At 36.6% G+C, this 15,845-nt stretch overlaps 1 protein-coding gene across 2 annotated transcripts in view; it reads right to left on the bottom strand.

The window, feature by feature from the left end:
* Positions 1-1,214: 1,214 nt before the first annotated feature.
* LOC118733174 (pancreatic triacylglycerol lipase) overlaps positions 1,215-15,845 on the bottom strand; it is a 61,169-nt gene continuing 46,538 nt past the window's right edge. Inside the window, exons 1-5 of one of the 2 annotated variants that reach the window (XM_036462454.1) lie at positions 10,470-11,318; positions 3,836-4,101; positions 3,129-3,290; positions 2,414-3,056; positions 1,215-2,330 (exon numbers count right to left, since the gene is read on the bottom strand). In XM_036462454.1, the coding sequence (XP_036318347.1) occupies positions 1,909-2,330; positions 2,414-3,056; positions 3,129-3,290; positions 3,836-4,101; positions 10,470-10,587 (1,611 nt within the window). In that variant the 5' untranslated portion in view covers positions 10,588-11,318 and the 3' untranslated portion in view covers positions 1,215-1,908. Of the gene's footprint in view, positions 2,331-2,413; positions 3,057-3,128; positions 3,291-3,835; positions 4,102-10,469; positions 11,319-15,845 lie in introns of those variants that run through there. The other variant, XM_036462455.1, reaches the window with a different exon arrangement.

The following is a 15,845-nucleotide window of genomic DNA, read 5'->3' on the forward strand; positions in this document are numbered from 1 at the left end:
ACCAACGTCCAGCACAGGGCGCAAAAAGTAGCCTACTTAAAGCCGATCCGACTTCAAGGCATGTTTGATGTCATATCTACAAACTAATGCCGAATTTCCACTAGGCATTGAAATGATAAAAAATTGCAGGCATTTAAAAAATGCCATGTTTTTAATGACTATATTTTTTTTAAGAAATGACACGAATATGTATTTTCTAATGCCAAACTTTGTCATTACAATATTTGCCATTTAATGCCTAGTGGAAATCCAGCATTGCCCACATTAAATCACCTTTGCATTCGATTGCCAAGAAACCGTGACCACCTTCCTGTTTATGAAATCTCAACCCCTCAATATCGTAACCGTAGTGAAATCGCCGCCTGGCGCTGATGTTAGACTCCATCACTATCTACCAAGAACAGATGGAACAATGCCTAACACTTGTATAGCTTGTTAATGAACCTCGCATGGAACTAACGCGGGAAACCATATCAAAACGCCTTGCTCCATAACGAAGCGCCAATCAGAGGCGGGAGAAGGCACGTAATGCTCTGAAAAGATGACGCGACCCATCTGCATAGAGAAGTGGCATTAACGCCAGAGACGCGGTGAATTCTGACTCAACTGAGGTTGGCTGGTGCAACCGCTTCAATAGCTACCTCTCAAGCCTAAATCTCTCACATATTCAGCAGGTAGACATGGCGCACACGATACCAACCTCTTTGCAAGCCTATACAATTCGATGACCCTGACAACCGGTCCTTAGTGTTCGTCCGTATCGAAGAGAAAACTCGATGCTACTCAAAGTATCGCTAGGAAATACTCGATTCTACTTGTACTCGAAAGTACTCAGACGAGAAATGTACTTCAATCACCGTATGCAATAAAACAACATACACTGGAGAAGGGGTTACTTGAAAGTGCTGAAACAGGAGACGGTAAGTAATGAGAAAGCTCATCGTTTAATTGTGTCTGAAGCTTCTGTTTCAAAACTAATTCTGGACTTAACCAATCTAACTTACATACATATGTATCCTAGACTGCATCCTAGGGAATTTCATGGAATATGGAATTTTTCAATTTAAAATATTTTATTAGCAATTTCATTTTTATCTTATCGAATACTACAAGGATACATTAACATAAAAATAAATTAGGTACATATTAAGTTCGTATAAATTATTCAATAAATAATAGCAGTTATACTGTAGCAAGGTAATGTATTTTTATACATACATATGTATGGATGCATGTATGTATTATGTACATATGTAAGTATGTACATATATGTATATATGTATCTACAAATGATTTCACTCCAAATTCCTTTCGGAATGGTCACTCAACAATTGACTGCGGATTTTTATGCAGAAAACGTAGCCTAACAATATGTATCACTTAAGTGTAAGCAAAATAAATAAATTTGTATACATTTTGCTCATAGTTATGGGGTACATATTTTTAGGCTCCGTGTTCTGCATAAAAATCCGCAGGCTACTCATCAATAAATTGCTTCGCTAACAAGCAATTCCTTCTCTACACATTCGGATGGGATGAGAACGGCACGTCAAAATCTTCTCCGAAAACGAGAAGAGTATATTTTTATCTCTGAGAAGAGAAGAGCTCAAACTCTTCTCAAATGGTTTGTGCAGTGGCTAGTGTGACTATCAGGCGACATCTGTGTGAAGTAACCGACGTCATATTCGCCTGAACGAAGCACTAGATGTCGCCGCAAGCCAAGTTGTGGAATCGGTTTGGGACCAAATGCACAACCGGAAGTCAGCCGAACTGGGAAATTTCTTCTTCTTTTCTCTTCTTTCCTTTCCTTTGCGTTTGCCATGTTTGTTATGTTTTCCGGGCGTTGCAATTCGTGTAACTTAAATGCATTTTTACGTGAAAATATCGAGACTATCAAGTATGCTAGAATCACTGGCAGTACTTCTCCTGCATGATATTCTCTGTGCCAGATATCACAGGGTTCTCTTTCAGCGGACACAATTGCAGCTGCATTTCGGGATGCTCCAGCGACTCAATTATTACATAATCGAGGTAAATACGCGGCGAAGCGAGGATACGCCATGTGAGTGGATTCAGGAAATTTGTTTGATATTCCCAGAAAACCGAGGCGTGTTGCGCCGGATCGGCTACATCCCTTCCCGACACCATGGCGCTATATTCGAAACCTGGCTCAAAGTACATAGCCTTCTGGGAGAAACGTATACGTTCGGCGTTGGATTTTTTCCCGTGCGTTTTGGAATGCAGCCGCACTGAGATGGTGCCAATCTCGCCACCGTGCATCGTGCTCTCATCGTGACCGGATACGCGCACTGTAATCTTGTAATGATTGCCTGCGAAAAACACATAAAACGAAATTAAGAAAAAAAATTAGTAAAAACACCTTGGAGATATTTTTTTAATTTACTTCACTTACGACAGAAGGGTCTCTTATCGGCCGTTGTCAGGTACAACACTGGCGGCTTATTCGCTTCTAACGCACCAGCTGCTGACAGCTCTTTGTAGTCCGTGTAGGTGTGGAAGCCCATGCGCATGCAAAGCTGTCCATCTTCATTGCAACGCGCGCACATCCCCTCCTTGAACGCCTCATACGACTCACATGTGATGCCCAAGAAAGGACACTTGCTCAACACACTCTCGGTGAAATACTGATAGCTACGTATATGGTTACAGCTCAAGAACTCCTGCATGCTCAAGAACACCGAACTCTTGCGTCCTTTCATATAATCCTGCAGTCGCACATCACAGCCGGGATTTTCCGAACCACCATTCGGGTAGAAATCAACATGGCCGACACGTTGGAAAATGCCTAAACCACCTTTCAAAAAGGGATTTGCATCCGTATGTATAGCATCGACGAAGTCTGCATCTGAACGATCTAGTCGCACAATGGACTCAGTGTCGGCAAAAAGTGGTCCCGCTGGATCCAGGCCAGTAATGCGGCCAAGTTTAAGACCAAAATCACGTTGCAAATGATAGCCGGCATAGCCAGCCAGGTGTGAGCCAAGCGAGTGGCCGATGAAGTGCACATTGCGCAAGTCCGGCAGGTGCAGCTCCTCCTGTGGTGAAGATAAATTTGTACTTTAGTATGCATACATTTATTATTTTTTATTTTATTTAAGTACACTTACGTAGATCATATGTATGACATGTGCAGCGATGGCGCCGACTAGCCGTATATTTGCGACCGCCTGCACGTATGGTGGGTTGGAGCCGCCACCCCAGTCGATTAGTATGACAGCGGCATTACCCTCCTCCTCGCTGTGCAACAAAGCTTTGGCCATATCTTTCATCTAAAAACAAGAATAGTTTTAAATTGTTAATATGTAGATGTATAAGTATAACACATTAGCGTGCATCACTCTATATACAGACAGATAAAATCGGTAGTGATTTTCCATTGGAATTATAAAATTATATATTACGTATATTTTAAGACTTTCGCCAGAATATTTCGGAAAAATTTTAAGCTTTATTTAAGCTGGACCCATTTGAAAATACCTACAAAAATCGAGTTTTTTTATGCGTAAATAAAATTACTTAAAAATTCTTTTTCCCCCAAATAATCACTTCAGATGATAGAGTTTAAGCTTATAAGATCTGCATACAAATATTTAAAAATTTTATCAACGTAACTAACATAATGAGATTTTCGGAGGTATTTTCAAATCACCCCACTTCAAGTAAATCTTTATATTTTTCTAGAGTATGTATTATTGCGCAAGTTTTAAGATATAATAAAATAAATACGATGAGAAAGTGGCAACTTTTTTAGTGAGGCATCCTACTGTACTGAAGTTGTACGTTCGAAAAAATATTATTTTTTGCCGTTACTCACCCACTCTACAAGTCCATTTTCTATATAACCATGTGAGATCAGGAAAATCTTTCCCTCTGGATTTATGCCCAAATGTGTCACAGCCTCTGGATCATTGAGATCTATAAATTTCGGCTGATCTAAGTTCCGCCTCGTATGCAACGTAAAATGTGGCTCTATTTGTGAAGGTTTATGCGGATGTACGTTGATCTGCCGCGTCGGTGTAGTCCATGGCCCATCCAATGGAAAGCAACCATAAACACCATAACATTTAACTTCATTGACATCTGAAAGGTAAGGGGGATGCAAGTTAACAATTATTTGCAATTTATGTGATAAACGATGTTCGATTGCAGTAAAAATTAAGGTTTGTTAAAAGAGATATTTATGTACATATATGGATGTAGATGTAAAATAGTTAATCGCCAGGCAGATAATCATACTTTTGAAACTATTGTACCGTTGAATGTTGGTCCTACTTATTATAAGCAAGCATATTGCAATAATAGTCGTCATCGATTCGCCACTTCTCGCTCGCTATGTTTGAGTTCCGGTCGCTTAAAGAAGAATTTTGCATGTGAAAGCAACAACAAAGTTAGCTAAGTAGCACTGATAGACGATAGCGAATTTGGATGTACCTCATTGATTTCGTTCGTTTCGCCACTCGCTAACTGTTGGCGAATCGACGACGGCTAATATAGTAAAGATCGAATACACTGATGTATCAATTGATTGGCTTTCGAGTCTTGGCTGCCTGAGTACTTACAACAAAGTCACCAAGTGGTAATTTCCATCCCAGCGACGAAATAATATAAGGGAGGAGCGATTTATTTTTAAAAAGAAGAAAACGGAGGCAAATTGACATGAGTGCATTGAGCTTGAGATGCCGCACAGTGTGGAAAATGACCTTTTTTGGTGACAAAATTAAATATGTCAAGAACAAGAACAGACCAAAAAATAACTGTAAGGGCATTTTAAAGTTTAACCGAGAGATGTAGAATTTAGTTTCGTTGGATACAAAAATTACCTTGACTTATAAAAAGACCTTCAAAAATAGAGGGTAAACTTTTTACAAAGATATATTTTAGCTGTTCTTGCGTGAAGGAATCCATTTCCATGGTCGGAAGCACCGAAAAATATATTTTAAATTTTTTTTTAAAAGAAAACGTAATGCAAAAACAAATTTTTAAGACAAGCTTTTATCGGTGTTTGTATTGCCAAATAATAATTGCGTTCCCTAACTAGCAATAATTTACCAGAAAGCGCTCCCGTTTTCGGTTCCCTGGCAAAGCAGGGGAAAAATGGGAGAATAAAATTGGTGCTCTCTTTGTCAGATGTCGCACGCTTTTACACGAAGAATTTTTCCTAGAAATATCTGGTAAACTATCAAACCATCAGCTGTTCAATGTTGTTAAAACTAATTGAAAGTTGTATAAGCAAAAAAAAAGTACATCTGCATTTTCATCTTATTGTATTATATATATATTTTTTTAGGAAGAAATATTAAGTTGTGTAAGTATTTTTGTTGATTTAAGCTCAAATAGTTTTTTTAGTTATAACTAGGGCTGTGCGATTAATTGATTACTCAAAATTTTAATTAATCATAAAGTAAATAACTCAATTATTCGATTAATTGGAAATTATGATTACTCAAAAGTTCAGTTACTCGAGTAATCAAGATTTTTGATTAACCAAAAACAAAAATATTTGAGTAATTTGCTTTATGATTAATCAACATTTCGAGTAAAATGAGTAATCAACATTTCAACTCTTTACATATGTATAAAGTAGTTAAAGTTCCTTGATACCTTGAAAACAACGTTTCTGTTTTCAAAAATGAAAACAAAAAAATTTTTTCATATACAGAATGTAAAAAAGAAAATAAGCATTTTCCAAAGCAAACTCTTTTAACGAGCAAAATTATTTTTTTGAGTAATCATATTTCAAGTAACTCGATTAATCATCGTTTTGAGTAATCAAAATCTTGATTACTCGAGTAATTGATTAACCGAATAATTGATTAACCAACTTGCTCGAGTAATCGAATAATCGCACAGCCCTAGTTATAACGTTTCGACAACACTGGTGCTTACGTCTAACTTACTTCAAAGACCGCGTCATCGGCTCATAGTAACATAATTTCTATAGTATTTCCTATTATTTTTTCATGGAAAAAAAGTCGCTGGAAATTTCGAAATAAATACATATGTATGTATGTAAATACATACATATTCAAATACTCTGCTCCCTGCTAGTGCAAATAACCGATGACAGTTTTGCATAACTATCCCATTGATAATTTAAAAAAATTGATAATTTCACTTAAGGCTGAAGTGATTTTAATACTTTCTAGTATATACCAGACATACAAATGTATGTATGTGTGTATGTAGATAATTAAAATAACTTTATTGCCATTTTACTTATCAACACAATTTGAACTCAATGAACTGCAATGCGTGTCTAGGTCTGTGTTGTTTATATAGCAAAATATGAGCTTTTACTTAGATACTAAATATATTGGCTTTAATTAAATAATATGACTTTCGAAGGCAAAGTGACTTTCCCGGAGATTTGCGATGATTTAATTTTATTTGAACCTTTTTTTTTTGTTTTAATGTTATTGTAGGCGGATAGTAACAATATTTATAAAAAAAAGTTCTGCTAGCAAAAACACTGCATATGCACATATACAAACATTATCTGTATGCCTATTTACTAATTCGTTTCTCAAGAGATAGTAAAAACTGATTCCGTATTGTAGTAAAACCCACTGGAATACTCTGGGTAAAAATTATCAGTATTATAATATTACTTCTCTTATTAAATGGATTAATTCTTAGGAAGTTCTGCTTGTACCTCAGTGTTGCCAGGTTACCGAAGTGAGAAATCGCCAGTTTGGTTATCGAAAATCGTCATTTGCATGTAAATATCTTCAACTTTTTAATAAACAGAACCAGGAAGCTCTTTTAGTTGTTTTCATTTTATTCTAGCTTCCGACTGCCGTATGTAAAAAATAAAAAGTTTAAAAGCGGGCAAATTAATGAAATGTATTTTGATAGAATTTTCTTCTAATATTTTTTTATATTTTTACAAGCTCTTGATTACACACCGAAAGCAATCAAAAATCCAAATTGCAGAATTGCAATTAAAAACCACTTAAAGTTTACTTTCATATCGAATAAGTAATTAATTAATGGTTCCGCATATCGATTTACTCCTGTAGCCGCAAAGTTATTTACCCGTGAATCGATGAATTAAGACATTGAATATTAAAATGACATAAACATGGAAGATGCATTAGGTGCGAGTAAAGTGAAAACCTTACATAAATTTTGTTTTCCTCTTAACACTCGTATTTATAGTAAATATGTATGTAAATAAAACATTTATAAAATTCATTTGGTTGACTGAACAGCGCGTCCTCGCATAACTTAAAAAATCTTCAAACCAGCTACTTACATACTTATTGATTAATGCCACACAGAAAAGCCTGAACAAAAATATTCAACCAAAACCAGCTATGAATGTTTGTGAAAGAAACGGTTAACTAACTTCGTATGTACATAGTTTACATATTACAAAATGTTTGATTGAACCTTCTAAATAAGCGGCTGGTATGCAGCGCTTTGGAGGGGGGCCAGTAATAAACGCAGTCACCAGCGGCGCGGCAGAATATAGGAAGTAGGAAACTTGAAAAAATTAATGGAGAACCACTGCATTGATATCTACCTACCTAGCGGCTAAGTCAAGACCGGTGCATTGCGGTACGGTGAACATTATGGCAAAAAATACACTAACTACCTTACTGGACTAGATTTACCACTACATATTTTACTTCCCAAATCGACTTACAAAAAAGCTCATATCCGTGTTGGCTAACTTTGACATTTCGCAATTTGCCGATCAAATTTGACCAGTTCTTGAAATCAAGTTTGTTGCGAAGTAGTTATTCAGTAATCGCTAACTTTGAGGTGGCATATGTATATTAGGGTGGTACTTACGAATTAATTTAGAACACACTGCTGACCTTTTAAGTTCAGTAGAGATTGATGAGTAGAATAGAAAACATTAAAATTTTCAATTTGCATAACTACACAGGCGGATTAACTGGGCCATCATAAATTTGTGGCCAGGAATTTATCAAAAATTTGTTTGAACCTGGTTAGGAGTTGGTTTATAAGTCAGTGGGTAGCTCAAGAAGTTAAGGTTGCCTTAAGTTCAAATGGTATGAGCTTAGATTCTCCCCACAAATAGGTCAATACAGATCCGTTGTGGAATTCCATGGACGCTATAAATTTTGCCAAAGCTCTTGTTTTCACATGAGACATTCAATTACTACGATTTTCTGTTGTATTCCGTAAGTGACCCGTAAGAGCTGTTTTAGGGAAAGATATTTCTTTTCTATTTAACATTTAGAGAACCGAAGTGCGCTGTCTGTTATTGAAAAGCTAGCGAATTTTGAAGGCTTCATAGGACGAAAGGTTACTCTAGCGCTAGTTGCCTACTATAGTGGTGTGTTCTCTGAGAAACTATTTAAAGTTAGCCATTAGTATACCAACTGTATCCTTTCCTGTCCGATGTCAACTCGTCGGCTTTACCTTCAAGGCACCTATGGGTATGAGTTGAATTCTATAATTCCGCACCATCCCATTCAGAGATGTAGTGAATTCTGAAAAAGAATTCGCATTGCCTACGCGTGAGTGTAAAACTTTCAGGCCAGTCGGATTGTCAGAGAAGTTGAAGACTTGTTTACTCGAGTAGTATTTTAAGACAGGCTTCATACTGCCTCCAAGATGGCCAAAATGTCTATGATGTATACAGCACAGTGGTCAGCAAGACGAAAATATGTCGCTTAGTTCAGTTGAGAAAGCTCCTCCATTCGCTGTGCGAATTTCCTGCCTCCTGAGATTAAGGAGAGACTAAAAACGTTGAACGTCTATGGCTAGCCAGAGTGTTTTGGTAATATGCCAGGTCGGTTCCATTGCCATCTTAACAATTTCTAAAAATTTTTTCATTCAGTAGAGATTTACATGTCGCTTCATGACGCGGGAGCTCGTCAGTCTTGCAGTTTCCCTAAATGTCGCAGGCAATATGTATGCTGAATTTCTCAGTCATCTCGTTAAGAAATCGGCGGTATTGAGCAACTACTTTGAAGTCAACAAGACTTTTCCCAGGGATTTAATAGTCGCCTGACTGTCAGTGCAAATGTAGATATCATGACTAGGAATAGTATCACACCGTACCAGTGATGCGGTTTTTGAGATAGCCATCAGTTCAGCTTGAAAAAACTGCAGTAGTCAGGAAAGCGGAAACTGAATGATAAGGCATATCACTGTTCCGAATAAACCCCACCAACGATTTGTATGTCTTATCGATCGCGATGGAGAATATACATAAGTCGGTAATACAGGGTATTGAGATTGTCGCTGCCGTCCCAAGAATAGCCGAACTGCTTGAGGTTTTTTGGTTGCATGTATAAGCAAGTTTGTTCTGGTTACTGTTTCGAGTAATAATTATGTATGTATTTATATGAATGAAGCTCGGCCGAAGACTTAGCAAACGGTTAAAGACTTTATTTGATACTACACTTTGTAGCTCCATACCTTCAAATTAAGGTATACGCGACTTTTATTTTAATATTAATCACATTCGAGACTATTTTAAGTAGGTAAGTACAAAAAAGTTTTTTTCGGTTAGGCCACTTCTGTCCTTAAGAACATCAACATCTAAATTTTGTATGGGGAACTTCTTTATTTTGTTCTAGATAAACAATAAAGACACCCACGAAAGATTAAAATTTTATAAATAATTTTAGAGGTTGCTGCCAAACAAGAAACAATTCAAAAACATTTTCAATTGATATCTGGTAAATTTTGCATATTATTTAAACTTATTCATATAAATTCATAAACTAATCGAGTTATAGCTAGCCAAAGTCAAAGTTATGTCGAACTTTTGCGTTTTAAAAAAATTTAAATTTTTTCAAACTCTCGGTAGCGACCCAAATTTTCTTTTTAAATAAAAAAATTGTTGTAGACAACAACAAAAATAAAGTGGTGCCCCATATAAAATTTAGATGTTGATATTTGAAAGTCCACCCTAATGTAATTTGTTATAAAATTTCTAAACACGAGTTCGAAAAGACTTTCACAAAAGTTTTAGAAGTTCATATTCGATATTTTCGAGACATTTTTCCGTCTTGAAGGAATGCGATTTCAATTCCCATATAAAAAAAAAATAGCTCATATATCTCATGATCCACTGATCGGATCTTAACCAGATTAGTATGGGACCACCTCTGAGACACTACCTTTCCGATGCAAAAAGAATTAATTAAAAATCGGTTGACGTGGTCCAAAGTTATGCGGTAAGATACATAAAACAAAAAATAAAATAAAATAATAATAAAAAAAAAATATAAAAAAATTGAAAATATTCCGACGAACTGATAACCTCCTCCTTTTTTGGAAGTCGGTTAAAAAAGAGATCTGCCGCAGACTTAAAACTCATCACAACCACACCCGATAAAAATCTGAGCTTTGTACCTATAGATCTTTATGTACATTTGCTTATGGCAGGCTATAAATTCCGCAAATATGTAGATATGTATGTAAGTATGCGTCGCATAATCCATAATAATAAAAAAACTTACCACTCTTCTGTGATGGCGGCAGATCGACTAAGGTATTCACTGCAGCTCTACTGGTCTGGTTTGCCAAATAGAGCATCGTCTGTAGCATTAGACCACCAGTGGAGTTTGATATGTACATTCTGAGTTTGTTGTTTTTTTTTGTTGTTCTTTAGTAAATATTTCACCAGCAATTATTACTTTTTTATTTGCTTATTTTAATGTCTTCTCACAACCTTATTAGTTTTTATGTTAATGTTGTTATTTTAACAGTTATTCACATTTTAGCAATGCAACGATCACTGCCCAAAAATAGTTTTCGAATTAATTATTCACAGCACATTTTTTTCCTTTTTTTAACACATTACTATTAAGCGATTAAAATTTAATTATTTTCAAGAATTGCAATCGGAAAAGTATACAGTCTTCACTTTTGTTTTAGCAAAAGTCTATTTTCCTTAATGCGCAGATTTTTGCTATACTAGTTATATAAATTATGAAATCTTCTATCATTAAGTCGGCGATTCACTTTCCGTTCTTTAAGTGCTGTTTTTTATTCCTTCTTATGTATGAAAATATGTATATATTTTGTTTATATGTAAATCTTTTTTTTATTCAACTTTCGCTTCGTCCATTCACTGCCGATGCGCTTTGACTTAGGTATTCATCCGTTGTCGACTTTGGTTCCAATTCTTTTAAGCTCATCTGTCTTGTTTGAAAAACGCCGCAATACTGAATTGAATTAGCGGAGTTGCGGCAATTTTATTGATATTTATGTACGTGTACCGTGACGCGCTCAATCTTCTGCTGCGAAACCAAGTCGAACCGATCGATCGTAAGTGATCGTAAGGCCGCCAACAGCTCGCAAGCGTTTTAAGACAGCCACTAAGAAGACATAAAGTTTTTGATAATACAGAGTCGGCGCTCTATGGTGATCGGTTTGGTTCTTCGGCTTCCATTTCTATGTGATGTGTGTTGGAGTGGTGTGGTGTGGTCTGGGGCGGCGTTGGTGGGGTCTGGGGTGAGGAGTGTGGAGTCGAGTGGTGCGCAAGACCAACTATTCATGGTTGATAATGACTACAAACATACATAGGCATATGCATATGTAGCCACATGCAGGTTTGTTGTTGAAATCGCATTGATAGCTGGTACTGTTATGCCTGTAACTGATCTTGATTCTTGTGCGTAAAGTTAGATGGCAATTTATGGAAGTTATTGCAGAGACGCATGCACAAATGAGAGTTAGTGCAAATAAATTTACATGCAGATATATATATGTACTAGCTCGTACATACACCCCGTTTCACTTGAATAGATACATAATGTTCCTCAAGTTTCAAGTTAATATCTTTACTTGTGCGCAGCTTCGTTTTAGTATCATTTTAAAGACTGATCAGTCCTGCAGGAATGTGGTGAAAATAAGGAAATTCTATTCTTGAGTTTCTCTTCTTTCAGCGGCATTTTGGTGAATCAAAAGATTTACTTAAGGCCCGTCCACATAGAACTTTGGCGTTGCGTTGGCGTTGGCGTCGCTTCAACAGCTGACTATGAATACATGAATTCAAATGCAGCCGTCCACATAGCCAAAATTCGACAACGCTCACGCCAACACAAAGCAAAAAGATGGCCAACTCTCATCTTTTCGCGTGCGTCGCTCGTCAGCTGTTGCAAATAAATAAAATTATGTGAAATATTTTCCTTTTTAATCAAGTGCGGGCAAGAAATATCGTTTTTAATGCAATTATTGATATGAAATATTAATTTATCTGTCGTTAGTATGTTAATGTAGTGGCCCAAGCATTCGCTGCTAAGCGCTCATTGTAGCAAGCATACTTTTAACGTGCGTTCTGTCAAACCAACGCCAACGCCAAAGCCAACACGAAAGTTCTATGTGGACCGGCCTTTAGACCTTTAAGTCACTTTAATTTAACCATTTAATGTAGTTAAATAATAAAGCGTAGATAATTAAAAAGAGGTGTGCCCAGCGACCTTAATATTATACCCTCCACTCATCACAATACCTCATTCAGTCTTACAATCCCCAGAGAGTCTAGAAGAACTTTTGCTGGCAGGGAGTGTATGTGCATAGCCCTTGGCCACATTGCGCGCAGACTTGTTTCTGTATTCTCACCACTGTCTAACACTCAACAAGCAGATGCAATGGTGTCTCTTTAGCCGAGTCGCACAAGCGACGGAAGTCATGCGAATAGATTTCTAGCCTGTGCAGATATGCTCTCAATCAGCAGTGTTCCGTGAGGTTGCCCATGACAATTATCAGTTTCTTTTGGCTTGCCGTCGTGCAATGGTTTTTTGTCAATTATTCTCTCTTATTATTTGTTTTCTGAGTTCTCCCCCAATCGTGCGTGGACCTACTGCAAGGAATAGTTCGGAGCCTTGCGAGCTGAGGTTGCTGCTTTCCACACTAATCCGTCCGCTACCTCAATTCTCTCCACTCGTCCGTGGCCTGGTATCCAAATCGATTGCCCGACACGTAAGTTTGGCAAATCAAGCAACTCCAAACATTTTTCATTAAATTTATAGGGCGGTTCTGGCCGGCGGACCTTTTTTTATTGTTGATAATTAAGAAAAAATCTTTTATTTGTATTTATTTAATTTTTAAAAACATTTTTTAGTTTCGCTTTGTGAAATTTTTTGAGAGCACATGTTTAGAATTACTAATTATCTTCATTACGATAACAATACTATTCTAACAACAATACTATACTAATCTACTATTGTGCCCCCTGAACTTTTCCTTATGCCTTGTGTCAGTCAACAATATTCGTTATTCTTTCAACTGAATTCCTAATGGAAAGTCGTGTACCTGCGAAAATTTCTATTTTTTGAAAACTTTCTGCTTTCGGAAAGATGTGTATCTATTCAAGTGAAACCGGCTGTATTTACACTCAAACATACAAATGCACACGTCTTTGCGCAGTTGATTTGGTAATTACTTTACTCACATGAGGGAATATTCGAGAATTGCATGTGGAAACCTCGGAATATATAAATAATAATAAAATAAACGCAATATATCAAGATTTTCCATTTCACGCACTTATCTTCAGTATTCAGTATTCTTTGACCATACATATGTATGTACATAAACAGGCCTGTATCTTACTGCACACTCGCTTTCTTAACTCTTTCGTACATACTTACATACATCTCTGCATGCTTACGTACTTAGCATTAGCATTACTTTTCTTTTGTTTTTGTTTAAAGGGAGTTAACGAATAGAAACGATGGGAGAACAGAAACGGTGGGTCTTTACCAGACAGTTACTGAGTGATTTAGATAGAGTACGAGCCGAGTCGTTCGATCAGGCAGAATTGGGATCTGCAGCCTAAATAGCTTAAGAAGTCAGGCCAGAACGACCTGGAAAACCGAGCTTTTTACACAGAGCTCACTGAGCTGACTTAAATCCTACCTATCTGCGATTAGTGGCATACCTGGTAGGATGCTTTGGTTTCCGCTTGGCTATGAAAATATGGCATTCACGCCCTAAACGAGGGTGGCCACCTCAGCTTGTTCTTGACAGAACCCACTCCCTAAGCTGAACCCTTGGAGAAGCAGTGCTTGTATACTCCGACGAATTCAGCTTTACATTCAGCTTTGGTAGGACATCATTAAAAGCCCCCTCGATATTCAAAAAGGCACAAAGGGCTCTTGTATGACTTTAACAAAGGTGAGGTAGGGTTTATGGCCCCTAAGCACGCAGGTGCAAAAAGTCTTCAATAGGACGAAAGGAGATATCGGTTGCTATCAAACCATCTGGAGACATATTAGAACTTCCCCCTGCTTAAAAAAACAAATTCTCACTTCACAGCTTTCAAAGATAGCGCTCAAAGCAGGCGAGTAATATACTAGGAAGGCCGATCAGCCAATTGACCATATAAAACTGGTTCTTATCGTTTTGAGGTTGATAGAGAAGTGCAAATCACAAAGAAGACTATCGACTTATCTGCGCTTATCGGTCAGTCGTCAGTCGTCAGTCGTCAGAATTATATCTTAAGACCTTTAATAGCATTAATTCATGATAGCTATATATATGAGTAATCCACTTGCAAACTGCGCTCTGTAAAATTTTTTCGATTTTTAGTTTTTGGTGGGTAACGTACCAGTATTTAAAGTAGTTTCATGTCCACTAACAACACAGTGCAAAATCTTTCTATATTCTGAAAAAATAGCATCAAATGATAACTACTCTTGCAAAAGTCGCTATCATACTTATTTATAAGCTCTCAAAAGTCTCCCTCTTCTGATGAACTTAGAAGTCTGCTTTAGGTCGTATAGACTGTTAATGTTATGTTATGTCATTTTATGTTATGTTATAATGTTATTAGGCTCTTGTTTATTAAAATTTTCAGGTAAAAATAAAAATTCAATTTAAAAGATGTTTGTTGTCGTAGTCGTTTTTTTTTTAATTTATGGCTTTCTATTATAAAATCACATAACGCTGTTTTCAAGTGGACTACTCATATATGATAGCTATAAACGTCTAGTGATTGAAATTAGCTTCTGCTGCCACATATGCATATGTACTGTACTCTCACACACAGTCAACAAAATGAGAGCTCTATAAACTTTTTGGCGAATGTTCAAAAATGACCTTCGATATCCGATAGGCATTTCGAACTGGGAACGAGCTCATAACCAACCTTAGTTTTCCAACGTTCGTAGTATATTGGAAATACATTCGAGATGGGTTTGACAGAATAGCTATATTTCGGTGTATTTCCCCTTCCAAATTAGAATACTGTGTTATTTTGCTATGAATTAATAATGTATATATGTCTAAGGAATCCTTCATCAAAGTAATTTACTGCGATGACTTGGTTAATTAATAAATATTATATTACCTCAATGTATTTTAAAAATACTATTTCTTACTATTTGCGGTACTATTTTTAAAGACCATTGGGCACATTTTGAAATTTTGAAATTCCATACCTGAATCCAGCTCATTCTTGGAATGAAATATAATGACAGCCACTCTCTCTCATTAAAATTTCAATTCGAAAATGGGCTGGATTTCGAATTCATGACGAAAGATAAATACATTGGATAACGAAGGTTCCGTTTTGTTGTAGTTCCCGAATCGAATACAAACCTATTTCACATATATTATCGAAGGTGAGACTCGAAAAAAGATTTTCTTCCAAAAAATGAGGGAGCTGTTTCATTTTGAACCATTCATTACTTTCTATGCAACCTTGGCATTTGAGGTCTCACAATCATGTTATTAGGTTAAAAGTCATCTGTTAAGATTTTGGTACATTCGCAATTTTCTTTGGTAGAAAACGTAACACTGGTTATTATTTCACAAAATTCTCTATACCTATGTACATTATACTCGACTAGAAGGAAAATTTCCCATTTATTCTTAAATGTTTTTAG

The sequence above is a fragment of the Rhagoletis pomonella genome, unplaced genomic scaffold, assembly GCF_013731165.1.
Source record: "Rhagoletis pomonella isolate Grant_MI unplaced genomic scaffold, Rhpom_1.0 Rhpom_scaffold_00002, whole genome shotgun sequence".
In the NCBI taxonomy this organism is placed as follows: Eukaryota; Metazoa; Arthropoda; class Insecta; order Diptera; family Tephritidae; genus Rhagoletis; species Rhagoletis pomonella.